General features: G+C 45.7%; 4 protein-coding genes across 4 annotated transcripts; 3 read left to right on the top strand and 1 right to left on the bottom strand.

The window, feature by feature from the left end:
• The first annotated feature begins 13,908 nt into the window (after positions 1-13,908).
• LOC131262264 (intraflagellar transport protein 52 homolog) lies at positions 13,909-15,688 on the top strand. Its single transcript, XM_058264230.1, is given in 8 exon segments — positions 13,909-14,018; positions 14,085-14,187; positions 14,314-14,428; positions 14,507-14,664; positions 14,743-15,012; positions 15,085-15,250; positions 15,253-15,332; positions 15,401-15,688. Coding segments are annotated over 8 exon segments (1,290 nt in total).
• A 295-nt stretch (positions 15,689-15,983) lies between these two features.
• LOC131262273 (cytochrome c oxidase subunit 5B, mitochondrial-like) lies at positions 15,984-17,423 on the top strand. The gene is made up of 4 exons (XM_058264240.1): positions 15,984-16,164; positions 16,555-16,728; positions 16,836-16,879; positions 16,968-17,423. The coding sequence occupies exons 1-4, from the start codon at positions 16,086-16,088 to the stop codon at positions 17,028-17,030; spliced, it is 360 nt and encodes a 119-aa protein (XP_058120223.1). The 5' UTR covers positions 15,984-16,085; the 3' UTR covers positions 17,031-17,423.
• Positions 17,424-17,989: 566 nt separating this feature from the next.
• Positions 17,990-20,019, top strand: LOC131262265 (uncharacterized). Its single transcript, XM_058264231.1, has one exon. The coding sequence runs from the start codon at positions 18,316-18,318 to the stop codon at positions 19,267-19,269; it is 954 nt and encodes a 317-aa protein (XP_058120214.1). The 5' UTR covers positions 17,990-18,315; the 3' UTR covers positions 19,270-20,019.
• A 145-nt stretch (positions 20,020-20,164) lies between these two features.
• LOC131262256 (protein MCM10 homolog) lies at positions 20,165-22,848 on the bottom strand. Its single transcript, XM_058264220.1, has one exon. It carries the CDS (start codon positions 22,764-22,766, stop codon positions 20,361-20,363), a length of 2,406 nt encoding a protein of 801 aa, XP_058120203.1. The 5' UTR covers positions 22,767-22,848; the 3' UTR covers positions 20,165-20,360.
• Positions 22,849-26,028: the final 3,180 nt, after the last annotated feature.

The raw sequence follows: 26,028 nt of genomic DNA, 5'->3' as shown, positions 1-26,028 counted from the left end.
GGGTTGCCCCGCGCGGAGATTGAGTTTACCCATCAGTGACACAAAGCATACACATTTGATGCTGGAAATAAAATTCCTAGAATAAAATCTCCTTGTTGTCTGTTTTCTCTACCTACAAAGTATTCAGATCATGTTAGAATAGGTCTTACGACTTATGGGAAGTCGTTTAATGTGAGTACTAGTTTACCAACACACTACTCTTCTAACTTATGACCTTTAATTTCCAGTCTAGCTCTTTTTAACGATTTTTAGTGTTGTCTTAAATTATCTGTATGAACCCACTATACAAGAACTTCTTAGAATACGAAATTCATGGAACAAACCGCGTTTCTATCTGATGAGTTCCATTCTCAATATGCTCTAGTTTTCCAACAAAAAGCAATGCAACTGTATTCTGACACTCTCCATTTTTTCCAGCTTCATTGATCCTTTTCTTTCGAAGCTTCTAACGCACGAAGGAATGCTTTCCAGAAAAGGACCTTCTTTCTACCTGTCGCCTGCCGGAAACTCTTGTCACCTGGAATGTTGGTCCCGAAGTTTACCATTATCTATCCGTTCTCGAGAACTATGTACTTCCCAGACTTCTACAGAGGAAAAATAAGAAATCTCCCATCAGCAGAAGAATTGCCAACGCCGAGCTCACCTTCAGATTCAATGGGACAGATTAGGAGCGGATTAGCAACACGGAAACATGCAGCCTCGAGCGCACCGTAGAGCTGCACCGCTTGTTGCAACCATTTGTAGCTGCCATTTTCCCACCGTCAACCCGCGGAAGGACCTCGAGGGAAAGCAACCGTTCAAAAGTGCAGCACCTCGAACGGAGTTTGCTCTATCGCATGGAACCATCTCCGATGGACGGTTCGTACTCCCATTCACTTCCTGGAATCGACGAGTTTCGAGGATGTAAACGAAAAGAGCGAAGGAAGAACAAGAAAGCTTTAGAAAACTCTTCCCTAAACTTGGAAAGACTGGCGGCGATATTCGTGCGGATATTACAATAACGAGTGAAATAGCCATCTGGCTTCTGTAGGGGGAAAAACTGTCCTATAACCATCTTCAAGCGGCCCACAGTCGATGGAGAAGCGTGGAAAAAGGCGGAACTACTGAGCAGAGCGGAAACGAAGCACCACTTACGAGGGCCAATATTTGTTTAGGGCCAGCCTCACGTGGGAAGCACTCCAGCCGAAAGAGTCAATTAAAGTCAAAAGTGCTCAAAAAGGATAAAGGACTCCATTCTGGCAGTGTTAAAATCTCTTCCTTATTTCTCCCTTTCGAGTCATCTAAAATGTTATACTTGTGACATGTCTTTTAAGCCGGAGTCGAGTTTGGCGACGCCGGAAATGAAAATATTAAACAGAACCGACGACCACCATTCCCAGAAACAAAAGCTTAAAAGATTTCCGAGAAAAAATTAAATTTTCTCGGTATTACATAAAATCCACGCCCGGCCGACAGGAAAAGATCTCCGGTAGCCAGTTCAATAGCCGATATTAGTCGATCATCCCTCGGTTCCGTGAAGGTTCTTATTGGTTTATGCTTCAGTGATCAACGCGCCGGACTTAAAGCACGCAACTCGCGATCAAGTTACTCTGTTATCCGTTTTTTTTTGGAGAACCGATTGAGGCGAAATTTCATTGATTTTTGTCAGCCTACATTAAGCCACCAAACTTGGACCTCTCCTGCTACGATTGGACGCTTCGATTCTTCGCGCTGACTGAGAAAAGTATTGCTCATTTTGGGCGATCTTAGCTTCGCGCCGCTGCCTAAGCCTTCGATCAAGCGTTCGGCTGGCGAAAGGAAGACCATCCAAGTAGACACCGGATGGCCCTCATTTTGTCCAGCTCACCCATATCGAAACACACGGTACAAAATGTTAGCCTTATGCGGCATTTGGCAGCCCAGGATCCCTAACATAAATGGCCGAGGTTCGATATGGTTCATTGGAATCGGTTCACTTCCACGAAACCGGGCCCGATCCGAAGCCGGTGTGCCACCGTGACGTTTAGCTTTTATGCTGCTTCATTTGATTCGCCGTTGCGCCGCTCGGTGGATCGCTCGAGTGCATCCATGCGACTTGGTTTCAGGAGGGAGAGGGGTTTCAAGACAAGAAAGCCACGAAGGGTTTTTTAGAACATCACTTTGAATCGAACCGAGGTGAACCGGTGCAAGGATCGCAGTTGTAAGGATTCGTTTGTTTACGCCAGCGAACATGCACATAAAAGCCGGGCCTCTATCAACAAACTGTGGCCGCCGCCGAGGGGTAGGAAGTACGGTGTGTACAAACACACAGACACGAGAAGAGGAAGGAAAAGACAGTTACAGGGTTGGTCGTCCATGCCGGTCACTTCCTTCGCCCGAACAGTCTCTCAAGAACTTTCGACATGAATGGGATCCAAAAGGGCTCGGGACTGGATTGTGGCTTCCGCCGTGCCCCCGTGGACACCGTCAGACAAGGAGTGCGAAGGAGTGACCGGGAAGGGTGAGGGGATGGGCACACGAGAAAATTATAAATTTATATAGACATCTCTAAGAGGTCCGCCCCGATCGGAACCCATCAACCAGAAGCCCTGTTTCCTTCGACAGTGGCCCCGATCCGTGAAATGCATGCCACCACCCCGCACACCCCCTTCGTCCCGGGGCTCTGGTCCAGATCGGGCTTCTTTTCATTCACTGGGTAACGGCATATGCAGTGTAACCGCATCGACGCCGGTTCGGGCAAACGTCCGTCATTCATCTATGAGAAAATTTTATTTCTACGACTTCTCAATGAAATGCACCCGCACTTTCTTCCCTCATACCGACCCCATTCAACCTCCATGTGGGGTGTATGTGTGTGGTCTTTCATTGCTTATGGTTTCTCAGGCGATAGGTTGTGTTTTTTGACGTTGTTGTTTAGTTCATGTCAAGACATACAAGTAATTGAAGTAAAAAGTCGGCAAAGAAGAGATCTCTTGTAACTGTTACATACGTGTCCAAACATTTGCAATTACGGTGTCATATAACGTATCCCTACATTTATTTAATCGTAGTTCAAGAAACCAAACTGCCGAGAACAAACTTTATCGAATTAAATACGTACAAAACATACGTTTAACAACATCATGTCTAAATGCCTTCCAATACAACGATTTTGTACACCATTCACAAATGGCTGCAAGTGTGAACGGTTCTCCCTCTATATCACGTTACACGATATAAGTTTCAACACATTAAACTATGATCATTCACGTCTCCCGTGACAGGTAGAGATCGGAACGGCGTCAAACGTGTGTCACCATGTTCTGTCGTTGTTATTTGCTTCAGCAAAATACTATGGTTTAACGGGGGTAAGTGGTGTATCGATATGCAGTTACGTTACGCACGTTACGCACGTTACACAAGTGTCGAAAAAAACACACAATAAAACAATGCTCAAACCCAAGACGAAGGCACGGGGAGGGCAAAAGGGAAGGAATGTGATGAAAAGTAAGAAAAGACCAAACAGTAACAAGACGTCAGAAAGCATGTCAACATAACAGGACTGAATCACTTGTCACAAGTTGGCACGAGTTTCGAGGAATTCGGTACCAGTTGTGGGCCTTTCGTTGGCGAGCATGAGGCGAATAAAAACCCTTAACGAGCCTCTGAGTCACATTCCTCAAATTCACCCGCTCTTTGTCATTGTCCCTTTCCCACCCCACGCACGCACCCAAAGCATTGTCATATGCTCCAGTTTGGGCGGCGGGAAAAGCCACGTCCTGGGTTGCCGCGAAGAAAGCTGAAACTTCCAATGTAAACTGATTTAAATTTAATAGTTTAATTAGTAACACGATAAGGAGATGATCTCGGCCTCGGTTCATGACGTTCCGTTCCGTTTAGTTCGGTTTCGGGTTTGGCCGGGCTGAAAACGTGTGGCCACGCGAGTAAACTGATTTCCTCACTTCTTCTTCTTTCTTTTCCCTCTCTTTCTTTATCTTCCCGCGTGTGTACGTTTTATTTTATTTTCCTCACTTTTGTTCACGTTAAGCTGCGGCTCAGATCAAGATCGTTCGACAACAAACACTCCGAGGTGGTATCATGCGTCGACGTGCGCTCATGTCTCTGTCACGACAGGCACACACACACGCACACACCAGGTCTCGCGGTTTGCGCGGCCGAATCCGAGGAAATCGAAACCGGCCAGGATCAGCTTTCACTTCGCACGCCACCAACGCAACCCGCCACCCCGGGCACCTCCACAACCTTTCCGGTTGGCCAAGCGGACAGTTTGCTGGAATTCCACCTCCGGACGGAGGAGTCGCCTCTTCCGCACACGTTGAAATGGACCCCCGGGAAAAGTGTGACCCTGGTGGGACCGGTTGGAGTGGGGGTGTTCGTAGAATTTTCGCAACTCTTTCGGCCGGCGCAAGGAATAAAGTTGTTCCGCTCCGAACCAAACTGCTGACATTTCGTTGTAAAGTTAACCGGTACAAACGATCGACAACGTGATCAATCTTGAATCGGGTGCGTATCAATCGCAGTCTCTTAATTGCCCACTTTTTTTGTCCTAAATAATTCAACGGGTTTCCACCAAGGGAATCGGGGTTAGAAAGTACGAGAAGTGAATAAATAGCTTGAAAGGCTTTAGTGTAATGATAGCCATTTGTTGCTGAATAATATTTTTGAATAATTAAAATATTATTTTATATGCCAACAGATATAAAGTTGAAGACAACACCCAGTTTTTATTCCTTCCAAGTCTTCGGAACATACAAACCACAGCCAACGTCTCGACGTGACGTGACAAAGTAAAAGAATTATGTGAGAATGATTACCACAATTACACGCCGGACGTCCCCTTATGACTCTTGGGAGGGCTCGGGCGCACTTCAAACAAATCCGGGCCTGCACAAACGAGCCGAATGGCTGCACCGAAGGGAGCTAACCATTTTCCTCGGACACATCTAAACCCGGCATCAGAGCCCGGCGCAAGTCGCGCTCATGTTTACAGTACGCGAGATAAGCAAATCCGATAAATGTGATAATTAATTACACTCCTCAGCTGGCGGCGGTTTTTCGCATAAACGCTCCGACAGTTTCCGTCACCTCGTCAGCTGAAGGCCCCCGAGGACAGCGGGGAGGGGGGAGGAAGGGTCGTGCCGTGCCGTGATGGTTGCAATGCGATAAGAAAGCTTGGGAAATGCCCTCCCGGGCCGCTAATGGCGCTGTGTCTTGTGCTGGTCGTGTGGAGTTTTTCTTTCTTTCCTTGGGCGTTCGTTGGAGTTTACAATGGAAACCATCGTCGGCCGCCCTTTGAGCGCCCTCAGAAGTGTCCGAGGAAAGGGCCAAGGGTGTCGCATTACCATCCAGAAGGGGTTTTCCTCCGAAGGGACAAAAGAAAAAGTGCATTCCCCGTTCATCTCGGGTTTTTTTCTATTTGGTGCCAGATCTTTGAGATTCCGTTTTATTTTTGCAACTTAAGGGAAACATCTTTGGGAAAACGTGATCGGAAATGAGCTTTCCAATAGGACCCAAAGGACACTCAAAAAAAAACCATGTGAAGAACCCAAAACTAAAACAAAGTCGAGACAAAATGACGACGCGACGCAAGGGCGGCATGATTAATGGCGCTAATTTAAGCAAATTCTTCGCACAATTACGACGAATGCCAAGCGCATGGCAATTAGCCGTCCGGCCCCGGTCATCCCCTGGCAACCCGCCTCTGATCATCTCGTCCAAAACACACTTCACGCAGGTCCGGGGAAAATGGTGTTGGCGTTGCGGAGTGAAGATCTACCCCGGTGCAATTTAAAATTGTAATTAAACTGCACAACTTTTCCCCCATTCCCAGACACAAACACATACTGGTGCCTAAGAGCTTCTCGTAGCTCGGTTCTGACCAATCGCGACCACACATATATTTCGAGTCCCCGGATGCCCGGTCCCCGGGTTCCATTGGACTGCTGGATCCCGCTTGGACTGCGCCTGGCATTAATTAACCAACCATCGGGTGCTCGACAATTGGAGGTTTCATGTTTTTCCCTCACAAAACCGGGCGGGTAATCCGGTTGCGTTTCGCTCGAATGGGTAAAACGATAGCGCTGAAATTGGTCATTACTACTTTTCCTGTCGGTAATTGCCCCTATGTCTCCCAGCCCCCGTGACGCCCAGCCGCCGTGCAATCGAAAAATTTCATTAAGTCATGCAAGCATATTGACAGAGTGCATTGAACACTTTGACAATGTCGAGAAAATACTAAAGTGCGTCGATGAGTTTTTGATCATTTTGATGTGAATCGTTAATGTTTGAACTATGTTTCATCATAATTTTCAGCAAGTTAAAACTGTTATTGTTGGATTTAATTAAAATATTCCTCGTTTCACTCCTTTTCTTATCTTCCTAGTTTTTTTTTATTTATGGCAATGAAAAACCTAACGAACTCTTTCTGTGTCAAAAAGGTGACGTTAATTTCGCACCATTAAAGAACCATTACAACAAATTAAGCCTCTAATTATGCAGTTGGTACTATCAATATCGTATCGGCTTCCGTACACGAAGGACTGACTACTCCTGTGTTTCTGTGTGACGTTCCTGCGTGCCTCTGTCAGTGTGTATTACCCGTTACCATATGAATACGTAATGTGGGGGGGTTTATCGTGTGGCATCGAGTATCGAGTTACAATTCTGGTGAAAAAAAAACACCATCAATGGTAGCAGGACGCACAAAAACGTGGCAGGCCCTTTTTAAACACACAAAGCACATGCGAGCGTTTGTGTGCATTTAATTTAAAAAATGAATTACGTGACACTACTTACCGGCACAAAGAGGTGCGAAAGTGAATATCGATAACACTCGTTTTAATGAAATTTTTCGCGACCAACTTCACATGACTTCATTGCACGCGAGGTACGTCGATGGGAATTACCATCCGACACCTCATTCCATTACTTGGGCATGGAACAAACTCATCAACCCTGCAGCACGCGGATCCGATTTGGGAGGAAAAACTGTTTTTCCAAGCAACACGAATTTGGTCGGTAAGAAAAGTGAAGGCTGAATTAACCACGAAGCAAGGAATGTAATCCTTTGGATGGTTTTTCAACGAGAATATCCTTCCATCGATCCTTGCGAATCGACGGTGTGCAACAGAAAGGGCCAACCACTACCATCAAATTACCCATGAAAATTCGTTCACCAACACATGAGCCCAAAAGTGAACGCTTTTCATCTCTTTCCTTTTCTTTTCGACGAGTTTACAGGAACAACACCACCACACAACTAGATGATAAATCGTCCTGAAGCACACATACATTCAATCAAGCAACACAAAGGAGAAACGGAATCAACAAGACTACTGCGATTGGCTCCGGATTGTGAAGTTGAAAGATTGGGCTACTTTTTTTTCAATCTTCGTCGAGTTCTTCTGAAACATCCTGCACACCACGCCGTTGGAGAAGCCCAACCTCTTCTCTGTGTTTGGTGTTTGGCTCCTCCTTCTTCGAGCGAAAGAGAGGGAGTAAGAGATCGTGCGCAATTTGGAGTTATCCCGGCATCAAGCACGCACACATTCACCGTCTGTATGTGTGCCAGGAGAGGGCCGCATGTGTTGGAGAGGGTTACTGAAGCGTTTAGGTAGACATTGCCGGTCTTCGCCGAGGGGAGACAAGCGGGGAGTGTACTCAAGGTCCTGGAGATGGCAAAACGCAACATAAGCGACGTCATCTTGCTTAGATTTACGCACGCAACCGTGGCACGTTTTTCGGACCTCACCAATGGAGTTTTCCTAGGTCCGGCGTAGGAAAGTCCACAATTCCTCTCGTGCAGCGGCTCGGAACAGCCCGCTCTCCCCGGCGAGCCTTTCCCGGAGACCGACGACGATACGCTCCGGGGTGTCTCGTTTCCAACGTGCCGGATTACAATTTTTTCCCCCCAAGAAAGGCCCCAAAGTGCATCGAAGCGCGAGGCGCGATCCCTCCGGCTTGGAGTCCCCCTGGCTCGAAGAATGGAGCGACGATCTATACATCATCATCGTCTGGTATTGTTTTGGCCTCTTGGCCCCCCATTTCTTAATGGGAAGCCTCAGAAATGCCGCAATAGGAAGAGAGGCAAACGGTGGGCAAAACCGGTGCGCTGCAAATGACCGCCATTAATCGATGCACATTTCGGGCCGAGACTGCTGGGGGGAAGTCAATGTAGGGGTATGGGAGGTGATACGGCCATTCAAAAAAACCCACAACGGGCGGTGGTGTTTAGTGGCGAAAGGGAAATAAAAAAGGAACAAAATAGAAAATGCATCCATACCGCATGTATTAGATGCACATGAGCTTCAATGTTGAGTTTGCACATTGTTAGTATTTTAAAGCTTTCTTAAATATCTTGTTTTCTAAGTGTTAAAAACAGTTGGTCATGTGTTTTAATAGAAGAGAAATTCATTATTTTACCTCTATCCACTTCTTATAAAATAAGCTTAAAGTTATATCACAAAACAAGGGTTGCAGACAGATGTTGATGAAAAATATAATTGAACCAAACAAACATAATAGAATTTCAATAGTAAAAAGAACGAATGAACTAGATTTTAAAATTAATACTATATGCATGCTGAAAGCTTTAAAACAAAACGACCAAAAGGAAAGTCATCCGGAATTAAGTTTTTCTTTGTATAACGAATTTAATAGTTTGTGTTCTTTGAAAAGATCGGTGCTTTGTATGACTCTGTGACGTTTTACCTGTCCAATGAGACCTTTTCAAAACGACAACAAAAAACTCCATGTACAGATACATTTGCTATGACACTATTCACCCTATCGTTCTGGCTCGATGCTCCTTTTGGCGGCGCAAAGTGGAAGCATCGAACATCCCCGCTTTAACGGTTGCCATTCGAGGAACTTGAGAAGCAACTCCTTCCCCAACTACCAACCGACTCGCCATCGCTTTTTCCTACGCACATCTAGGCCGCGGCACTGAGACGTGACGAACCGGACGTCAGCAGCGAACAACGAGGGTCTTGATGAGTGTTAGATGAAAGTTCACTCCACCCGACACACACACACACACACACCGCACCCCAACGTCATGATGTTCCATGGAATCCGTACAACCTGAACACAACCCATTCGACGCTGGTTCGCGGTCGGTTTGGAAATCGTCAACACCGTCCTCCTACACCGACGGCACCGACGACGACGTTTGGCTCCAAAAACCGCAAATCGCGTACCGGCAACGGCAAAGGCCTCCCATCATTCCGGATCGTCTATCCGGCTTCCTGCGATGCATCAACGTTGGCGACGGACGCACATGCGAACCGACCACATCCGTCAGCGGTTTCCTGAGGACGATCCAACGTGGCGGGAGATGCACCACCGCTACACCACAAGGCCATCAAGGACGCGCTAGTGAGCGATGGCAAAGGTGGTTTGATTTTGTGTCCGGTGCAACGAATCGATTCCTACCCGACACCTTTCCATATCACACATTGACGACACCAACGTACAACATTTTCGATGAAAGACGAATGCACCGATTCGAGTTGATGCCCTTTATGATGTGTCGCTGATATTGGAACAGATATTAGAGGTGATCGCAACACTTTGATGTGGAGGGAGAAGTAAGGTGACTAAAAATAAATGCTTCTGTATAAACCTCCATCGTCAGATTACAAATGCCAACATCGAGCATTTAGTTGAATTGTGTGGAGTCGCACCGTTATAAACGAAACCACATTTGCTGAATTGACTGTAGTGTTCTCGACACGATGCCACTCTCTCGATGAGCATGATAAGTTTGTTGTGAGGGTCCAATAACAATTCCAAAACAATTGCTTCTTATTCACCGCGAGAATGTTTTCTCAAGCTGGGGAATAGTCCCTGTTCTCAGACTTTAGGATCGTGGGTCTAAGATGGATTCACACAGATTTGCAACTGTTGTTTTACGTATTTACATTCCTCTGCTAAGGTTCTAAGAAAGTTACCTTCCTTATGTTTGTGGATTCTTCAAGTAGTGTATCTTTGAGAAACTGACTACGATTGAATATGGAAATTAATTTAATAATTACGTCAAATTAAACACTAAAAGATAACATACAAACAGAAAATTAAGGGTCTCATAAGCTAGAGATCCAAAACAGCCTTATTTCTATTCTCGAACGCAAAACGCTCAACTTTTGGAGGATCATCTTCAAGATAAGATCTCTATCATCCCGCGGAACGGCACATTGCAATATGTTTTACCCGTTTACGAGCGTGTTACAAAACGAATTAATACCCCTTCCATCATTAAACACCGGCCTGGAGATCCTCGAAACTGCAATGAGGAAAAAAATGTCCGATGACATCCCGGAGATAAGAACGCATCAGTTGCAGGAACAAACACCCAACATTGCCCGTCCCTTGACGCCCGAAAAGTCAAGAGTGAAAGGAAAAGCGAAGGAAAGTATCGAGCTTACGAGACCAACCACCGACCCCTCCACACCGCCACCACCACCATCACCTGGGACGATAAAAATCAAATCAGATCAAATGGCCATATTTCACATCACCACTCTTTCCCATGGTGACTCGCAGTGTTTGGAAGAACAGAGAGTATAGAGGATCGACCATCGGATGGAAACGGGAAAGGAACCGGGAGGAACAACACTAACGAAAATTTATGTCACAACATGAGCAGCATAATTGTCGAGAATAAATTACCGAAGCCACGAAAAAACGGCTCCCCAAGGAGAACCGTGCGCGCGTTCCCTCGGCTCCCCGGCGCTATCCGGCTCAAACTGTGTTTTTTTTTGTTTTGTTTTCGATTTTCTATCCACTTCTTTCCTCGAATACGAATCGAAGCGTCGAACGCGTGTGTGACAAATAGAAGTTTAAATCGTCGTCGTTGCGTACGGGAAATCAACCAGCAGACACCTTCCTAGACGAATCCGCGGAGATCCAGCCTCGAACAGTTAGTTTAGCATCTTTATGGGACTTTTGGTTTGTTTTCTTTTCCGTTCTTTCACCCTCTTTCATGTGCCACTGAGGAGTTGTAAATTTATGTAGTCTCGCGGGGTACGAACCAAGAATCAGCAACTGAGGAGGGAGGCGAGGTGGATCCTCTTCTGTAAAGGATATCTCTTTTTGTTGTTCCACTTCAATTTGTTCCAATATTGTCCATGGACATGGACGTGCAACGAAGAGCCCTGGCCGGGAAAGGGAAACCGAAAAACATGCACTGACCGCGTACAGATCCTTTCACCAAATGCAGGCCAAGAAGAGCAAGACGTACGCGTAAAAGGGAAACCGTACCAAACTTCAACAACCAAGACATTCCAACAGCTACAAATCGAATCGTGTACGTGGCCGTTGTAAACTGTCGAATTCGCTGTAGAAACAATTGCACCATCGTGCAACAACGCTTACACTTTCCGCAGACTGTCTGTCCTCCAGTGCGGGCACTCTTGGGTTGGCACTTGGGCGGTCTTGAAACCATGTTGCATTTGCTGTCGAAAGAAAGTGCACTTTTGTTCACGGGGCTGCATATGTTGTTGGCACGTTGCGCCGGCACACGGACGGTTTATCACGGGACGCGATCTGGGGTGTGCTGATGGTGGCCGATGGTTACGCGCCAGCCGAGCATAAATAAGTTCACACCAGAGAGAGAGAATTCCATCGCTTGGAAATTAACCCTTGTGATGGGGGGCACATGATATTGATTATTTTCATTTTTTTATTAAGGAGGTTTTTTTAATGATTTTTCCCATAGAGTCTCAGGTTCAATCAAACTTAGAAAATCTTTAAACTTTTTCTTCTCTTATTTTAAAATTGCATCATCTGGCTGCATCTCAATCTCATGTATGTTGAACAAAATTTTGTTTAACAACAAAACATGTTTACTGATTAGTGTAATCCCCACCAGGAAGTAGCACCTCTTATCACAAGGGTTTAGTTTCGACAAAGGCATTTAAAGCACACGGTTCGAGCATGCAACGACAACAAATCGCAAGATCGAGTTCAACTTCACTTCAGGCTGCATCGCGATACTACCTTCCACTTGGCCAACCGGAGTGCATCTTGGGCCAACCCCGTGACGAAGGTGGTCGAGGGAACGCTTTAGTTTACACTGTCACCCATCGATACCGGGTGCCATAAATCGAAGATAAGCCAGCCGCGATAAGCAACTGCGAATAATAAAATTCACACCATCTCCGCCTGCGAAATGTGCCTCTCGGTTTGCGAATTCCCTAAATCGATCGGGGTTGCTTCTTGCCACCCCTTTTTCGATGGTGGTTTTTTTCCCCTCTTTTTCAAATCTTTTACCGTTTTGTTCTCATTGCTTTCCTCTCCTCTGCCACACTCCCCCTGGTGATGTCGCTTCTTCATAGCCCGGTTTGCTGGAGGTTTCGAATTTCTTTCACAATCGCTCCAATGAACCGAATTTCAGATCGAAACGGGTGATGGTGGGGACGAAGAAGCGGGCCATGCGGGACAGCGTTTTCCCCCCAATTAGCACTATCGGAATCATTTCGGAATCAAGATTATCCGGTCGATCAGCAAACGGATCGGGAGAGAGGGTCCTTTACCACCCCGACGAACCAATCGTTTCTGGATCGGAGAAGACAGCATTGTGTGTAGTGGCCTGTCCGAAATTTCACATGGTGTGTATGCACACGCATCCGAATCGGAGAAGTGCAGCACAAAACGAAACCAACGATGCAGCATCAGCAGCAACAACCTTGCCTCGAGCTTGATCAGCACAACGACAACACAAGAGAGAGAGAGGAAAAAAAAACCAGACAGACACAAGACGCAAGAGAAAAGACAACGAAATGCTGCGGGCTCCGTTGCGGGTCGGTAATACAAGATGTTAAACATGATTTTATCGTACCCGTAGAGATGCCAGCAGAGAAAACCCATCGTCCTCTCGGGACCACCTTCGCGCAGAACGCCAGAACTCGGCGCGAGAAACAAAACGGACGAAGGTCTCCACGGTGTGGTCGGATCGGGGGCTGTCCCTTTTCTTATACTCTTATTTTATTCCTGCACCACACCATCCGGACACCATCGGCCAATGGACACTTGCATTCGGCGCATCTGTATTTCGCCTTTCGCCCCGGAGCGGTACGGAAGACGGCCAGTTTGGCATTCTCCATCTTTGGCCAGTCGATTCTGCAGCAGAAGCAGCAGCAGAAGAAGTCGAGGCATCCACGGCAGCCTGGACTTGTGCCTGGCGAAATGTGTAAGCGATCCAGGCCCCGAGTGGGGAAGATAAATGAATCGTAACCAAGCTGACAGAGTCGTAAATTGCTTAACACTTTCATTTAATACTTACTTATTCATCCCAGCCGTTTTTGCGCGTACGCATCGCGATCGATCGCGTGGTTTTGCTTCGCGCGATCAGAGTACGTACGGGAATACTACACAGTTGTAAAGATTTTACTGACACGGGGGAGGCGTAGTAATGTCATTTTAAAAATAGCAGCCAGCGTGGACTGTTTTTTTTTACTTCAATGTTAGTTTTTTAACTTCCTCTCAGCTGTTCCTGTTGATCGCCCATTAATCGATAATAGCTCCCAAAGGATGATGGCGGATGCGGTGTCCGCATGGAGTAGCAAATGCAATATGAAAATGTTAAGCTAAAGTAATTGTATCTCCCAATCCCCTTACGAATAGTTTAACTAATGTTATCCGTGATGACATTCCGGGAAAATCAACGCACGGACTGTGGAAAACTACACCCAACTATGCAGCACACGTGTGCGACAGTCCGCATGGTAACGTAACGCTCCGTAACGACCGGTAACAGCCGCCGGGAAAATTTCCATAGCAACCAAAAGTTTCCAAACAAAACACTCGATGCCTACCGCGAAGACACGTGACAAACGACGTTGTTTACAGGCAGTTTTGGATTAGTTTTGCGATAGAAAGGACCGAATCGCCTGAAGTGTCCATATCAGTGCGAAAATCCCACACGACACGATGACTTCAGCGACGATTCTCTTTAATGTGACCAAGAACGAGCTGTTCAAGCTGGCGGACAATTATAAAACACTACACCGAAAGCTGAAAGTGAACCATCGGGTTGAGAGGTAGTGTTGTCCTTCTTGTAACAAGAAGTGAATCCTTATGCCACTCCGTACTTCTTTTTTCGACAGTAATAAGAATGAAATCACACCGGAACTTCTCAAAACGGCAACGGTGTTTGTGTTGGCAGGACCCCAGGAGAAGTTTACCGAAACCGAGTTCCAATACTTGAAGGTAACCGAACAAATCTTTAATGATACATAATTTGATCCTGTGTAAACACAAGCCTACCTTTTGGTCCGCACAATGGGTGAGCTAACTTTTAATAACCAGTAATCCATATAACCCTTGCTTAATTAGGATTACATTAATGATGGCGGACGACTGCTGCTTCTGCTTGGTGAGGGCGGTGAGGTGCAGTTCAACACGAACGTAAACTTTCTCCTGGAAGACTACGGAATGACTATCAACAATGGTATGTAATAATCGTTTCCCACACATTAGTGCTTCCAAGTCGATAGCACAAATTTTATGATGACGCTTCTTCTTTTAGATGTTGTGGTACGCCCACAGTATTACAAATATTTTCACCCCAAAGAAGCTCTCATTAGTGGCGGTGTGAGCTGCGAATCGATTAACAATCTGTTGCTGGATTCCAGCAAGAGTATCCTTACGTCGTTCGATTTTATGGACGATAAGTACAAAGTCGAGGTGAGAAAATGACACTCCAACTCGGTTATAATAATCCCATTTCATCACATTCCGATGGGTTTTCCTTTGGATTCGCAGTTTGTGTACCCCTACGGAGCGACGATGAACGTCATCAGCCCGGCAAATGTCCTCCTAACGACGGGCCCGGTAGTTTATCCGTTCAACCGGCCGCTAGCCGGGTACTTTCAGAACCAGAACAATGGGAAACTCGTCGCCATCGGCTCGGGACACATGTTTCAGGACAAGTACATCTCGAACGAAGTAAACACGGCGCTCTGGGATAGCCTCTTTGCTATGATCCTGCAGGATGAGTTCAAATTCAAAGCGTCTGACTTCAACGACTTGGAGGTAGGGGCTGAGTGTTTTTCTGCACAAGAGAATCGAGCATCGTTCTGACGATCGTTTGTATCTTCCCGCTAGATAAATGACTACGCCGTCATACCCGATACGATCTATCTGGCAGAGCAACCGAAGATATGTCTAATGGATTCGCTCGATTACGACATTCCCGCCGACTTCAAGAAGCTATTCGATCTGTCGCTCTACTCGATCAACAACGATCTATTGCGTGATCTTATCAGTACGTACGAAAACTGGATGTGCAATATGAACCGCTGAAGATCATCAAACCACAGTTCGAGATCCCATTACCACCGCTGCAGCTTGCGGTAAGTGTGACGAAAGTGCCCTTCACTGGTTTTACTTACTTACCGATGATGAATCTTTCCCAATGCAGGTATTCCAACCAATATTCAGTGACCTCCCAGCACCACCCTTGGAGCTTTTCGATTTAGATGAAGCGTTCAGTTCGGAAAAGGTACAGATCACACAGCTGACCAACAAGTGTTTGTCGGCGGCAGTCGAAGGTCAACAGCCGGTCGACGAGAAGGAGCTAGGATACTTCATCCAGGAATGCGGACGTATACTGAAGGTGTGCCAGGATGATCAGAAAATGTCGCCGAAGGAAATACTGAACACTATCAGTGTGAAGATTGCAAATTATAAAAAGCTAGATAAAGATTAGTCACATGAAGCACCACACGTGCGCGGAAATTATAAAAAAATTAAATATATTACTGCAAGATAACGAAAAGAGATAAAAGAAATTTTAAAATTTATTGCATACGTTTGAGTAAAAAAAACTTGATTTTGTGAAGTAAGCAAACAAAATTTATAATTGGAAGATTTAATAAATGTACCTAGAATTGGCAATTCGAGTAAGGAGTGAACTCAGCTATCTAAACGCATGCTTTGATACTGACATTCATCTTGACATTTGTTTCGCGTGTTGTCTCTTTCGCTCTCTTTACGTCAAATTTCCATCGACCGACGAGTTCAGAAATCCGTGTGTTTCGCGAAGTGCGATCCGATCCAGCGAAAAATCACTCTACATTTACGCCGCGTACAAAGCAACCACACCAATGGCGTCTCTGTGCGGAAGAATGGTCCTGGCCGCGGCCAAGCGAAACGTGACCTACACCCCAGTTCGATTTTGTAAAAGTAAGTTCCGGCGGTGCTCCTTGTATTGCACAACACCCTTCTGCGTGGGAGCGAAAGAGACAGAGTTAGCAAAATTTTCTTCGCCATCGAGCGAGAGATGCGCGGCTCGGAACTGTCCAAGTGTCTGGCACTTACGTAATTTTGTACGGCAAAAATCTGCATCCTTGACGCTGAAATGCAATGCATCGACCGCTAAAAGGACACCTCTTAATGCTTCTGATAGTTACGCCATAGTTGGATGTAGCAAAGATATGGAAAATGGCTCTAAACCACCAGTCAAAGTTCCGTAGCTACCATCGTGACTGGTTCCACCCAGTACTGCGGGATGTTTTCATTCCGCTGGTGCATCACTCGGATCATGGTTGCTGATAACTGTTTGTTTTCTTGCAGTGATGAACGACCCGATCGAACACGCCACCGGTATTGAGAAGCGTGAGCTGCTGGCCAAGCAAGCCGGTAACCCGGATCCGTTCGATATGCGTGTGTTCAAGCGTGGACCGGGAACCAAGGATACCCCCAACCTGATCCCGTCGGCATTCGATGCTCGTCTAGTCGGTTGTGTCTGTAAGTATTTTTCCAGCGTTCGTGGATATCCTGGAAATCCTTAGGACCCAAGAATGGATGTGCACTACTTACATATCTGTTACATATTTCTTTTTTCCCATTTTTAGGCGAAGAAGATCAAACTTATGTCCAATGGATGTGGCTGCATCAGGTAGGGTTGCAGTGCCTACCCTGCTCACTGAATACTTTTGCGGAAAAGTGCGACTATTACCATTTACTACTTCCTCGTTCCTTTCTAGGGTCAACCGAAACGCTGCGAGTGCGGACACTGGTTCAAATTGGTAGAAAAGGCCCCGGTCTAAATGAAGGAAGAACTTTCCCTGCCACCGCTGTAGAAATCAAAAGCAGACCCAATTAATAATTAAAATCTGGAGAGCATTAACTACAACCAATAAAGAAATCCAGACCGTTAAAAACACGCCCCGCGCCTATGTGACCTAGTGAATTGAGTTCTTGCTGACAGGTTTGCTTAAAATCTACATCCATCGCATCTCGCTCCGTGTCTGTTTAAGAACTAAAAGTTTATGTTCAAGAGCAAAGCGTTCGTGCGTGCGTGTGTTGATCAGCAAGCTTTTGCGGACACCCAAAAGTCGACGGTCAACGTTTGGTTTAGCAAAATGATCACACAACTACAAACCATGCGGCAGCAATATCGATAGCAAAACAAATTTAGTCTTATCCAATAAAATCATAATTTTACTCAAAGCCCTTCTCCTCTAATGTGAACTTTCATGGAAAGAAAATTTAAACCACTTCTTACCATGAAAGTTAACAATTAAAATTAGAACGTTAGCGACATAATTGCATTATCCTACTCAGCTATGAGTTATTCACTTATGTTGTTTATCAAACAAACCTACGTTTATAAAGTTTCAAACGTAAAAATTGCGATTTTAGAAAAATTTTACGAAACACTTTAGCTCATCCAATAAATCATTTGCTTGTCAACATGTTCGTCACTAATGCAAGAACGAATAACCTGGATCCTTCATTAAAATCGATGTATTGGATAAACAACCCTATGTGTTGTTGAATATAAATAAAACACATTTTAATAATTTTCAGTGCTTATTCCCAACGGATAGTTTGAAATAAACTACAATAAAATTCACTTTTGAATTTGTGAAACTATAATTATAAACTCACTTGTGCTGCGTTTGATCAAAGGAGCGTTTTCCGAAGGGATACGTACCAAATATTTACCTTTTTTCCTCCGATGTTCCTCAACAATTTCATCGTCGATTACAGTGTCACAACAAAATACACTTCTGCGAAGACGTTCTCAATTGGGGTGTTGTACTGGGGTTGGGTTGTTTAATTATTAAATCGCAGGAGTGGGAAACGCCCTAGTGACTAGCGGGAGGCCAAGAATTTAACTACCCGAGGCGTTAAAACAGTGCAGTGCGCGGTTACATACCACTGGTGTGTGGTACCCATCGGGTTTTGCGGACACGCTCTGATTGCTAGCCCCAAGGCTCGTTGTCGTCGTCGTACGCTCGTAAGGGGCTATTGGCCGAAGACGGCGATCCGAGCCCATCGATTCGTTAAATTTTGCAGACGAGCCACGCGTGGTCAGTTGCGCTAACAATGGACTCCAAACTGGATCGCACCTACGTGTCGGATTACTTTGCCAATCTGAACGAAATCTCCAAGAAGATCGCGCTGGACATCGACGAGATACGCAGTGCGTACGAGCACATATGGGACGATCTGAGCCGCGAGGAGCAGATGGAAATCGTGAACGAGACGATCATCAAACCGGAGTTGGCGCTGAAATATTTTGACAATTTCTCCACATCGACCGATTCGCTGCAGCGAATTCTGGGCGCGGATGACGACGAGAATGGAGGAGTACCGGGCGAGGAGGACCGTAACGCAAACCTCTACGATGGCAAGCGGCTACAAACGTTCCAGTATGTGCGCACCGGGCGGAAGGTGGTTACGGACGATAGTGTAGGCCTGTTTCGGGACGAACATTCGGCACCGTTCGCACACAAGACCAAAAGTCAGATAAATCTTACCATCTTTCCTGCGGAAAAGGACGAAGGTGATGCCGTTACAGGCGTTGCGAAGACAGCAGGATTGCTTGCGAAGAAATTGCTTCTAAAGTCACCCAAATCCGATGACACTGTCGTTAAGAATGGAAACGGGGCACTGAAGGGGCTTTGCAAGGAGCCGACGTACGACAGCGAGAAAAACATTCTACCAGATGAGCCGCTCGGTGCGAAAGGCATCGGCGGTACCGGGACAGGATTCCTAAGTAAGTTCAACAACATCTTCAACCAGACGCCGATCGAAATGGTGACGGCTACCAACGCATCGGCTACTTCGATCAGTGGCAGTGATGAGATCGACGGAGCGCTCGAACAGGACGAATTCGACACGGACAACGATAAGGTGAACCTGTTCACCAAGAGCTCGAAAAACGAGTGCCTTCACCGTGCGCAATCGTCTTCGGTCGAGGAGGACGACAAAAACTACGATGAGATGAACAGTTTACTCGGTAACAGCAAAGGATTTGATTTCCTCAACAATTGGTAACTCATCCAGTCCTCCCCCAACTCCACGGTTTGGTAAAGTATCTTGCCTTAGCTTCCAGCGTCCCATTTAAAAAGCTCTCTAGTCGCCCCCTCCCCGTTTGTTGCCGATTTGGCATATTCTTGATCTTTAGGTGATGCCCCGTGTTGCAAGTAGGATTAGGGATAGGTTTCATAGCTCTTGCTGCGCTAAAGCGAACACAATCCAAATGGTTCCCAACAAAACTGTTTTACATTCGCTTCTAGCAAGCATGTTTCAAAAGAACAACCATACTCTTAGATGAAACTTTTTTGGTTGTTTTTCGTCACCCGTAAAACCTTAAAATACTCAACCGTAAATGAACAATATCAAATCACCCAGACAGACTGAAAACCCATGCTCCATTAATTATAAAATCGAACTCTAGAATCGATCAACCGAACAACATGACCCCACCACTCCGTGACCAGTATTGGAGATCGTTGGGTGTTTTGAAACCAAAAAAGAATTTAACCCACAAGCTTTTTCTCTTCTTTATACACTTCGGGCCAATGGTCGATGTGCACAATGTTTGGCCATTGCTCGTACTTTAGTTGTAGGGCTATCGTTAGAACAAAATTAAGGGACTACCGGCCCTATCTAGACAGTCACTCGCTGAAGAGTGGCTTATCATGTTTCTCCATCGATTATCATCCCATCTTAATCATTCTTTATTTGTCCGATCGACGATCAAATGATCACCTGACTCCATTAGCAGAGTAAGATCTGATATTTATTCGAAACGAAACGTACGCAAAAGAAAACATGAAGTCATCAATCGTATACATTCAGATATCAGTAAACTATAATACCTCATCTTCACCAGAGTTTAGAGCCTAGTGATGATATTCGAACGAAAGCAGATAACTGTAGCGAACTCTCACATTTTGTATACATTTATATTACAGAACTTTGGCAAAAACAGGTCAAACAATAAAGAATCGTATTCGTAATGTAATCCGAACGCGCGGGGACTGTTATTTATTATGAAACATTTATATTTTTTCTCAAACGTAACCTCATTATCAGAATTTATGATAAATTTGTGCTAAATGTGAACAATGTGAGCTTGCAGATCAATTTTCCTCCGGCATAAGCAAGTTCAAACTTGCACTAGCCCCGGCCAAACTACCCAAGTACTTCTCCTCATCGCCCCGAATGGACAGGACATCGCCAATCTGAACACCTCGTTTCTCGCGCATCATGGCGCACCGCTCCCATCGTGAACCCTGGCACGCCTTACAGCTTACCTTCGGTATCCGGAACAAGCTGACCGTTCGTCCACCACAGTCGGCGCACCGGAAGAAGCGCTTTTCGGCATCGTGCACCCGCAGCTGATGGCCCTCGGACTTGCAACGATCCGCGGCGGAAAACGCAATGTACTTGCACTGCCGGCAGCTGACCGCCTTGCACGCCACCTTGAACGTATTGAGCATCTTCTCTTCCATCGCTTCCTTGCGCTCGAGCGTCTTGAAGTATTCCTCCTGCTGTTCGTTCTCCCTCGCCACCACGAGATCCTGGTGGGACGAGGTCGCTTCGATGATGCGTTTCATGTGCTCCTTCCGGGCACGTTCCGCTTCGTCCTCCACCGCCTTATCTACTTTCTGCCGCTTGGCGGCATTTTCCTCCGATAATGGGGCGTTTTTAGCAACCTCCTCCAATACTCGCTTCTTACCCTGTTCCGTGCCGCGGTACTTGATGAAATTTGGGTTGGACTTTTCAGCCGGTTTTTCTTTCAAAATCGCGGTAGCACGGGCACGCGACTGTAACGCTTTCAACGTAGGCATCTGCTTGGTGAATTCAATGTCGAACGAAGTCCGACTCAACCGGGGCACGGATTCGAGGCTAAACTTTCGATTTGCGAGAGGATTTGCCGGTGTACTGGTGCTGGATGCTGGAGTCTGACTCACTGCCCCCAAACTAGCGGCTTGTTGTGTAGTTTGTGTGCGTGGCGAAGAGACGGACTGTTGACCAGCTTTAAATGATTCCAACGATACACCGAGACTTTGCAATCTTTCCATATCCTTCTTTCGCTGATCAACATTCACTTCTACTCTTGCTGCGGATCCTTTCGGTGTCACGCTAGATCCCGTTGGTCCGGATCCAGTTCTTCGGTAGGAAGGAACAGAAGATGGACTTGAGGCCACTGTACCAGTTTCGCTTCCTCCACCACTTCCTTCAAACGGAGATCGATAGTAATCGGACAACGTTAGCATCCGATTACGATCCTTTTCCATCTGCTTCGGATGCTTTACAGCCTTGATCGCGCTAAAACTTTGCCCCGCGTAGAAAACCTCGTTCTTGCCGAGCACCTTGTTGCGCAGCCCATTCAACCCTTGTCCTCCGGTGGACGTAAGGATCCCGCCACGGTTGCAAGCTTTACCGTACTCCTGCTTAATGTGGTACACGCAATACTCACACTTGCCCAGGTTAACGATGGCCGTACAGCGATCTCCATTCTTCTTGCGACTGCGACATTTGCCAAGATCGCGTGACTGTCCCAATATCATAACTTTCGTTGCCCGGTCGATCGATAAAGTGGCCTCCGAGTTTTTCTCATTGTTCCCGTTCAGGACGTTTGGATTCAGCACGGCCACCACCGTTCCGTCGGCAGTTTTCCAAAGGTCTTTGTAGGCCGACCCGAACAAAAACAGGGTCACCATCTTGATGTCGCCGTGCAGATCACTCAACTTCCAGATGGCAAACTGCTTTCCCTTCGATGTGGTTTTCGTTGGACTTTTGCTTACAAGAACTCCTCCGATCACCCAATCCTGCTCGAGATCGGCTGTTTCGACAAAGTTCCGTAATCGCACAAATGGGACCGCTTTCTTTTCCTTCATATGCTCCTGAAGCATCTGGCTCGACACCAGCGGGTGCACGATACGCATACCAAAGATTGGATCAGTGTGTACGGTCGCTTCGAAAACTGCCGGGATTTTATTAGCCGGTAAATCTTTCCTGGCAGCTCCTCCGGGACTAACGGGCACGGACGGTTTGGCCACTGCTAACGTCTTCTTTCCCTCCTCCTCCGGGGATCGCACTGGAGCGGGTGGCTGGGCAGTGGCACGATTAATTTGCCTCAGCTTGTTATCAACCCACTTCGATAGGGCTTGATCGGATTTTTCCTCTTCTTTCGACTTGAGAAGATCGTTTATCTGACGCCCGTATTGGTTATATTTGCGCTCGAAGAAGTTTCTCGTCTCTTCGTCGTCCGATGAATCAACGTCCGCATCCCGGATCATAGCGGCCACCGAATCATCAGTTTCCGGCGCGGCACGGTTTGATGAACCACTAGCCGTGTTTTCTGTATCACCCAGCAGAAAGCTGGAACCCTCTGTGGTCAGTTTCGGTTTCGGGGTGTCCACTGGGCCGCCGCTTCTCGGAACGGCACTGCTATTTTCCTCATCTGTATTATCCTCGTAGGCATCCAACAAAAGTTGTTCCAGTTCGTCTACTTCGAGCTCTTCAATTGCTTCAGCCATTTTGCCGGATTTTTCTTTAATTCACAATTACTTTAATAAATAATATTACCTACGAGCTCACACGTAAAACTTTTCAATTCAACTGAACAACAATATCAGAAACGTGAAAAGATTTGTTTACTTCAGTTTCCCGCCTAGTTTAGAAAACTAATTGTGTGGAAAAGAGATAGCACTCTACCGGGAACAAGGTGAATAAACTTCGATAACTAAAAAGCCAAAATTTGCCAATTTGTTAATAACTATTGATTCTCTTAACCGATTTTCACGATTGACCCCTTAAATGAAAGGTCTGCTCAAGACACACAACTTTGTGTAACAATAGATCATTCTATATTATCTAGTTTTTGAGAAAATTGATTTTTCGAAAAGCTTCGGAAATCTATCGGTTCCGGTGGAACAAGGTACTCAATACTTCGAATAGCCATTTAGGCAAAAATTGCCATTTTGTTAATAACTTTTGATTCTTTGAACCGATTTTCACGATTGACCCCTCAAATGAAAGGTCTGCTCAAGACACACAACTTTAACGATAGTAAGATTTTCCAGGCCACTTAGTTTTTGCAAAATGATTTTGTATGGGAAAATGGCCGAAACAGCCTATTTGCCAATAACTTTTGATTCTGTGGACCGATTTTTACGACAGACCCCTCAAACGAAAGGTCTTTTGCAGACCAACAACTTTGTCGAAGTAAAGACATATCCATCGTTTCCAGTTTTGGAGAAATTAATACTGCGACACATTGTAAACATGGCCCGGTCGACCGAAACTCTTCGAAAATCTCCAAATGTCATTTTCATATAATCCCTGGAAAACCCAGTTCGAAAGGTCCCCTCTCTTCGAAAGAGAGATTTTGCGATTTTGCGAGAGAATTTTCAGTTCTCTTTTCTCTTTCAAATTGGCGCATAGTGGTGGGTAGGTTCCTCGGAACTGAAATGAAACAGCTCCCCCTGGGAGCGTATAGCGATAGCGATCCAGATGGTCCTGGGGACCATTCAAAAGCTCGATTTAGCCTTTGGATCAATTCAACCATTGTTAAAGTCACAAATAATATGAAAAATCGGTAAATTTGGTAGGCACGCATGATATTACGGACTGGGATTCGGATTCAAAGATCCGGATCTCAGAATGGATTTGAATCGAAAGATTCGAATCGCTGTAGGGATTCAGTTTTCCCATCACTAATCAGAAACGTGAAGAGATTTGTTTACTTCAGTTTCCTGACAGCGCAAGCCTTAAGAACCTTGGTTACAATTTGAATTAACGGTTGAAACAACTTATTTGTTAAAATAACTTTGTAACACCTAGACCGATTTGGACAAATGAATAGTGTTTATAAAATAACTATCTTTGTACTACAAACGTTTTTCCGTGGTTCTTGGTTTTTGGGAAAATTTATTACTTAGACGTTCAATTATGCGATAGCACATTTGGAAGGTTAGTTCGTTTGAACAACATTTCTGAAAGTTTCAACATGCAGCTTCCAATTAAACTGTACATTGCGTTAGTTTCGAATTTCCCAAAAAATATAGGATAACAATCGGCAAAATCAACAGACGGCAAAAGGAGATGATCCACTGGAGGCGGTATGTTAACCACATTCAATAATGGAGACCGTAAACGGTGTTTAAGCGTTTAAAATAGAACACAGAACTTATTGCTACCCGCATGTTCTAGTGGCAGAAATAACAGATTGATATTTGGCACAGAGATGTGAACCATCATATCAAATATCTAGGTCGCTATTATCGCTGTTTAATTGCATGTTTGTCAATCTCATACGCCTTGACAATACAAAGTGATACCCAAAAGATCTCGAATGAATCACAATTGTCCTAGCCTAGCTTAGAAGCAAAAACATTTGCAAGTTTGTCTATCATTGCTCATTGCTTATCAAAGTACCAAGAACCGTGTAACATTCCATTCGAATTGGCGACAAACGCGATTAAAAATGGCCAACGTATTCTTTTCTTTTAATCCCTCTGGTCCTTGCCTTGCAAATAAAAAAGGGCTCTATATAGTTTCTCACTCTCCCTATTTGTCATTCACCGTTAATTCCATCCTTGACTCTGAGAGCGTGCTCGGTCGATTCAAGCTACGATAGGGGTAGGTCGAAGCCTCCCCCGACAACCCCCATCTAAAGAAGCTATATCACAAGAAGGGTGAGGCTCTCTCCGGGAGCAAGGCTGCTGGTGGCGCCGGACGGAATTTGTTTCGCACGCCGGCGCGGGCTCGGTATATGATCGAAGGCACAGCGGATCGTCAGTTGTCTCGAGAAGATCGTCGCGAAAAGTCCTATCCAAGACGCGGGAGTCCGTGCAAACTGCTGGCGGTTCAGGTGTTCAGGCCAAGCGTGTTGCCAACCGGTTCAAGTTTTTACCACACCAACCGCTGTTGTGGCCGTGCTGGGCTCTTGTTGGGCGGTGCAAGTGCGTTTGACGTTGATCGTTGCCAGGTTTCACCGAAACCAGTCGGAATACTGCACTACTTTCGGTGTAGCACAGGTAAGCCAACCTTGTGAACCATCCAGTCGAAGCAGGATCGGGGCAGTATTTTTAATGTGATATTTAAATTAGAGACAATAGGCGATTGAAAAAAAATGCCATCGAAAGAGGATAACATTGAACTTATGATAACATATTGATCGGCGACTTCCAGGTGAACGTCCATGCTATTTATGGCACCAAAACTATATACGGTCAACTTATAGGCTGTACCTGCTAAAGGTTCCGTGTTAGCAAATGGCAATAACGGTAATTTAAAAAAAAAAAGAAAAAATCTAGTAACGAAGGATCCGCTGTAGAAAAAGTGCAAAAATTGAGACCTTTTTTTAAATCTCTTGCTTTCACACGAGGTTCAGCCATTCGGGCAGCCTCATCGTGTACGTTTCAATTACGTCACATTTTCACATATCTCAATTAATCAAGTCGTTCGAGTAACTACGCATTCCTTGTACAAGAAAAAACGATGTAACGGTTCAATCAGTGACGCCTCCTCTCCACTGCGTAGCTTGGCTAAGGCCCGCAAGAAGGCAACAAGACATTGAAGACCGCATCTGTTCAATCAAAGTCAGTTCTTCGTTTGTCGAACCAGACTCCATCTTCGTACGCTATTCGTGATGCACATTTGTTCTTGGTTTTCATGTTGTATTCCGTGTTGCGTATGACCACTGTTTGAAGCTAACCTGCACAGGGTGACTTTGGCCGGGGCCATGCCAGTCCCTTGGCGGCTTAAATCCCCCACACGGTGCATCAATATTTGCCT

The sequence above is a fragment of the Anopheles coustani genome, chromosome 2, assembly GCF_943734705.1.
Source record: "Anopheles coustani chromosome 2, idAnoCousDA_361_x.2, whole genome shotgun sequence".
NCBI classification, from domain to species: Eukaryota; Metazoa; Arthropoda; class Insecta; order Diptera; family Culicidae; genus Anopheles; species Anopheles coustani.
Note: the sequence above shows the minus strand (reverse complement) of the source record. Positions and strands in the feature narration are given on the sequence as shown.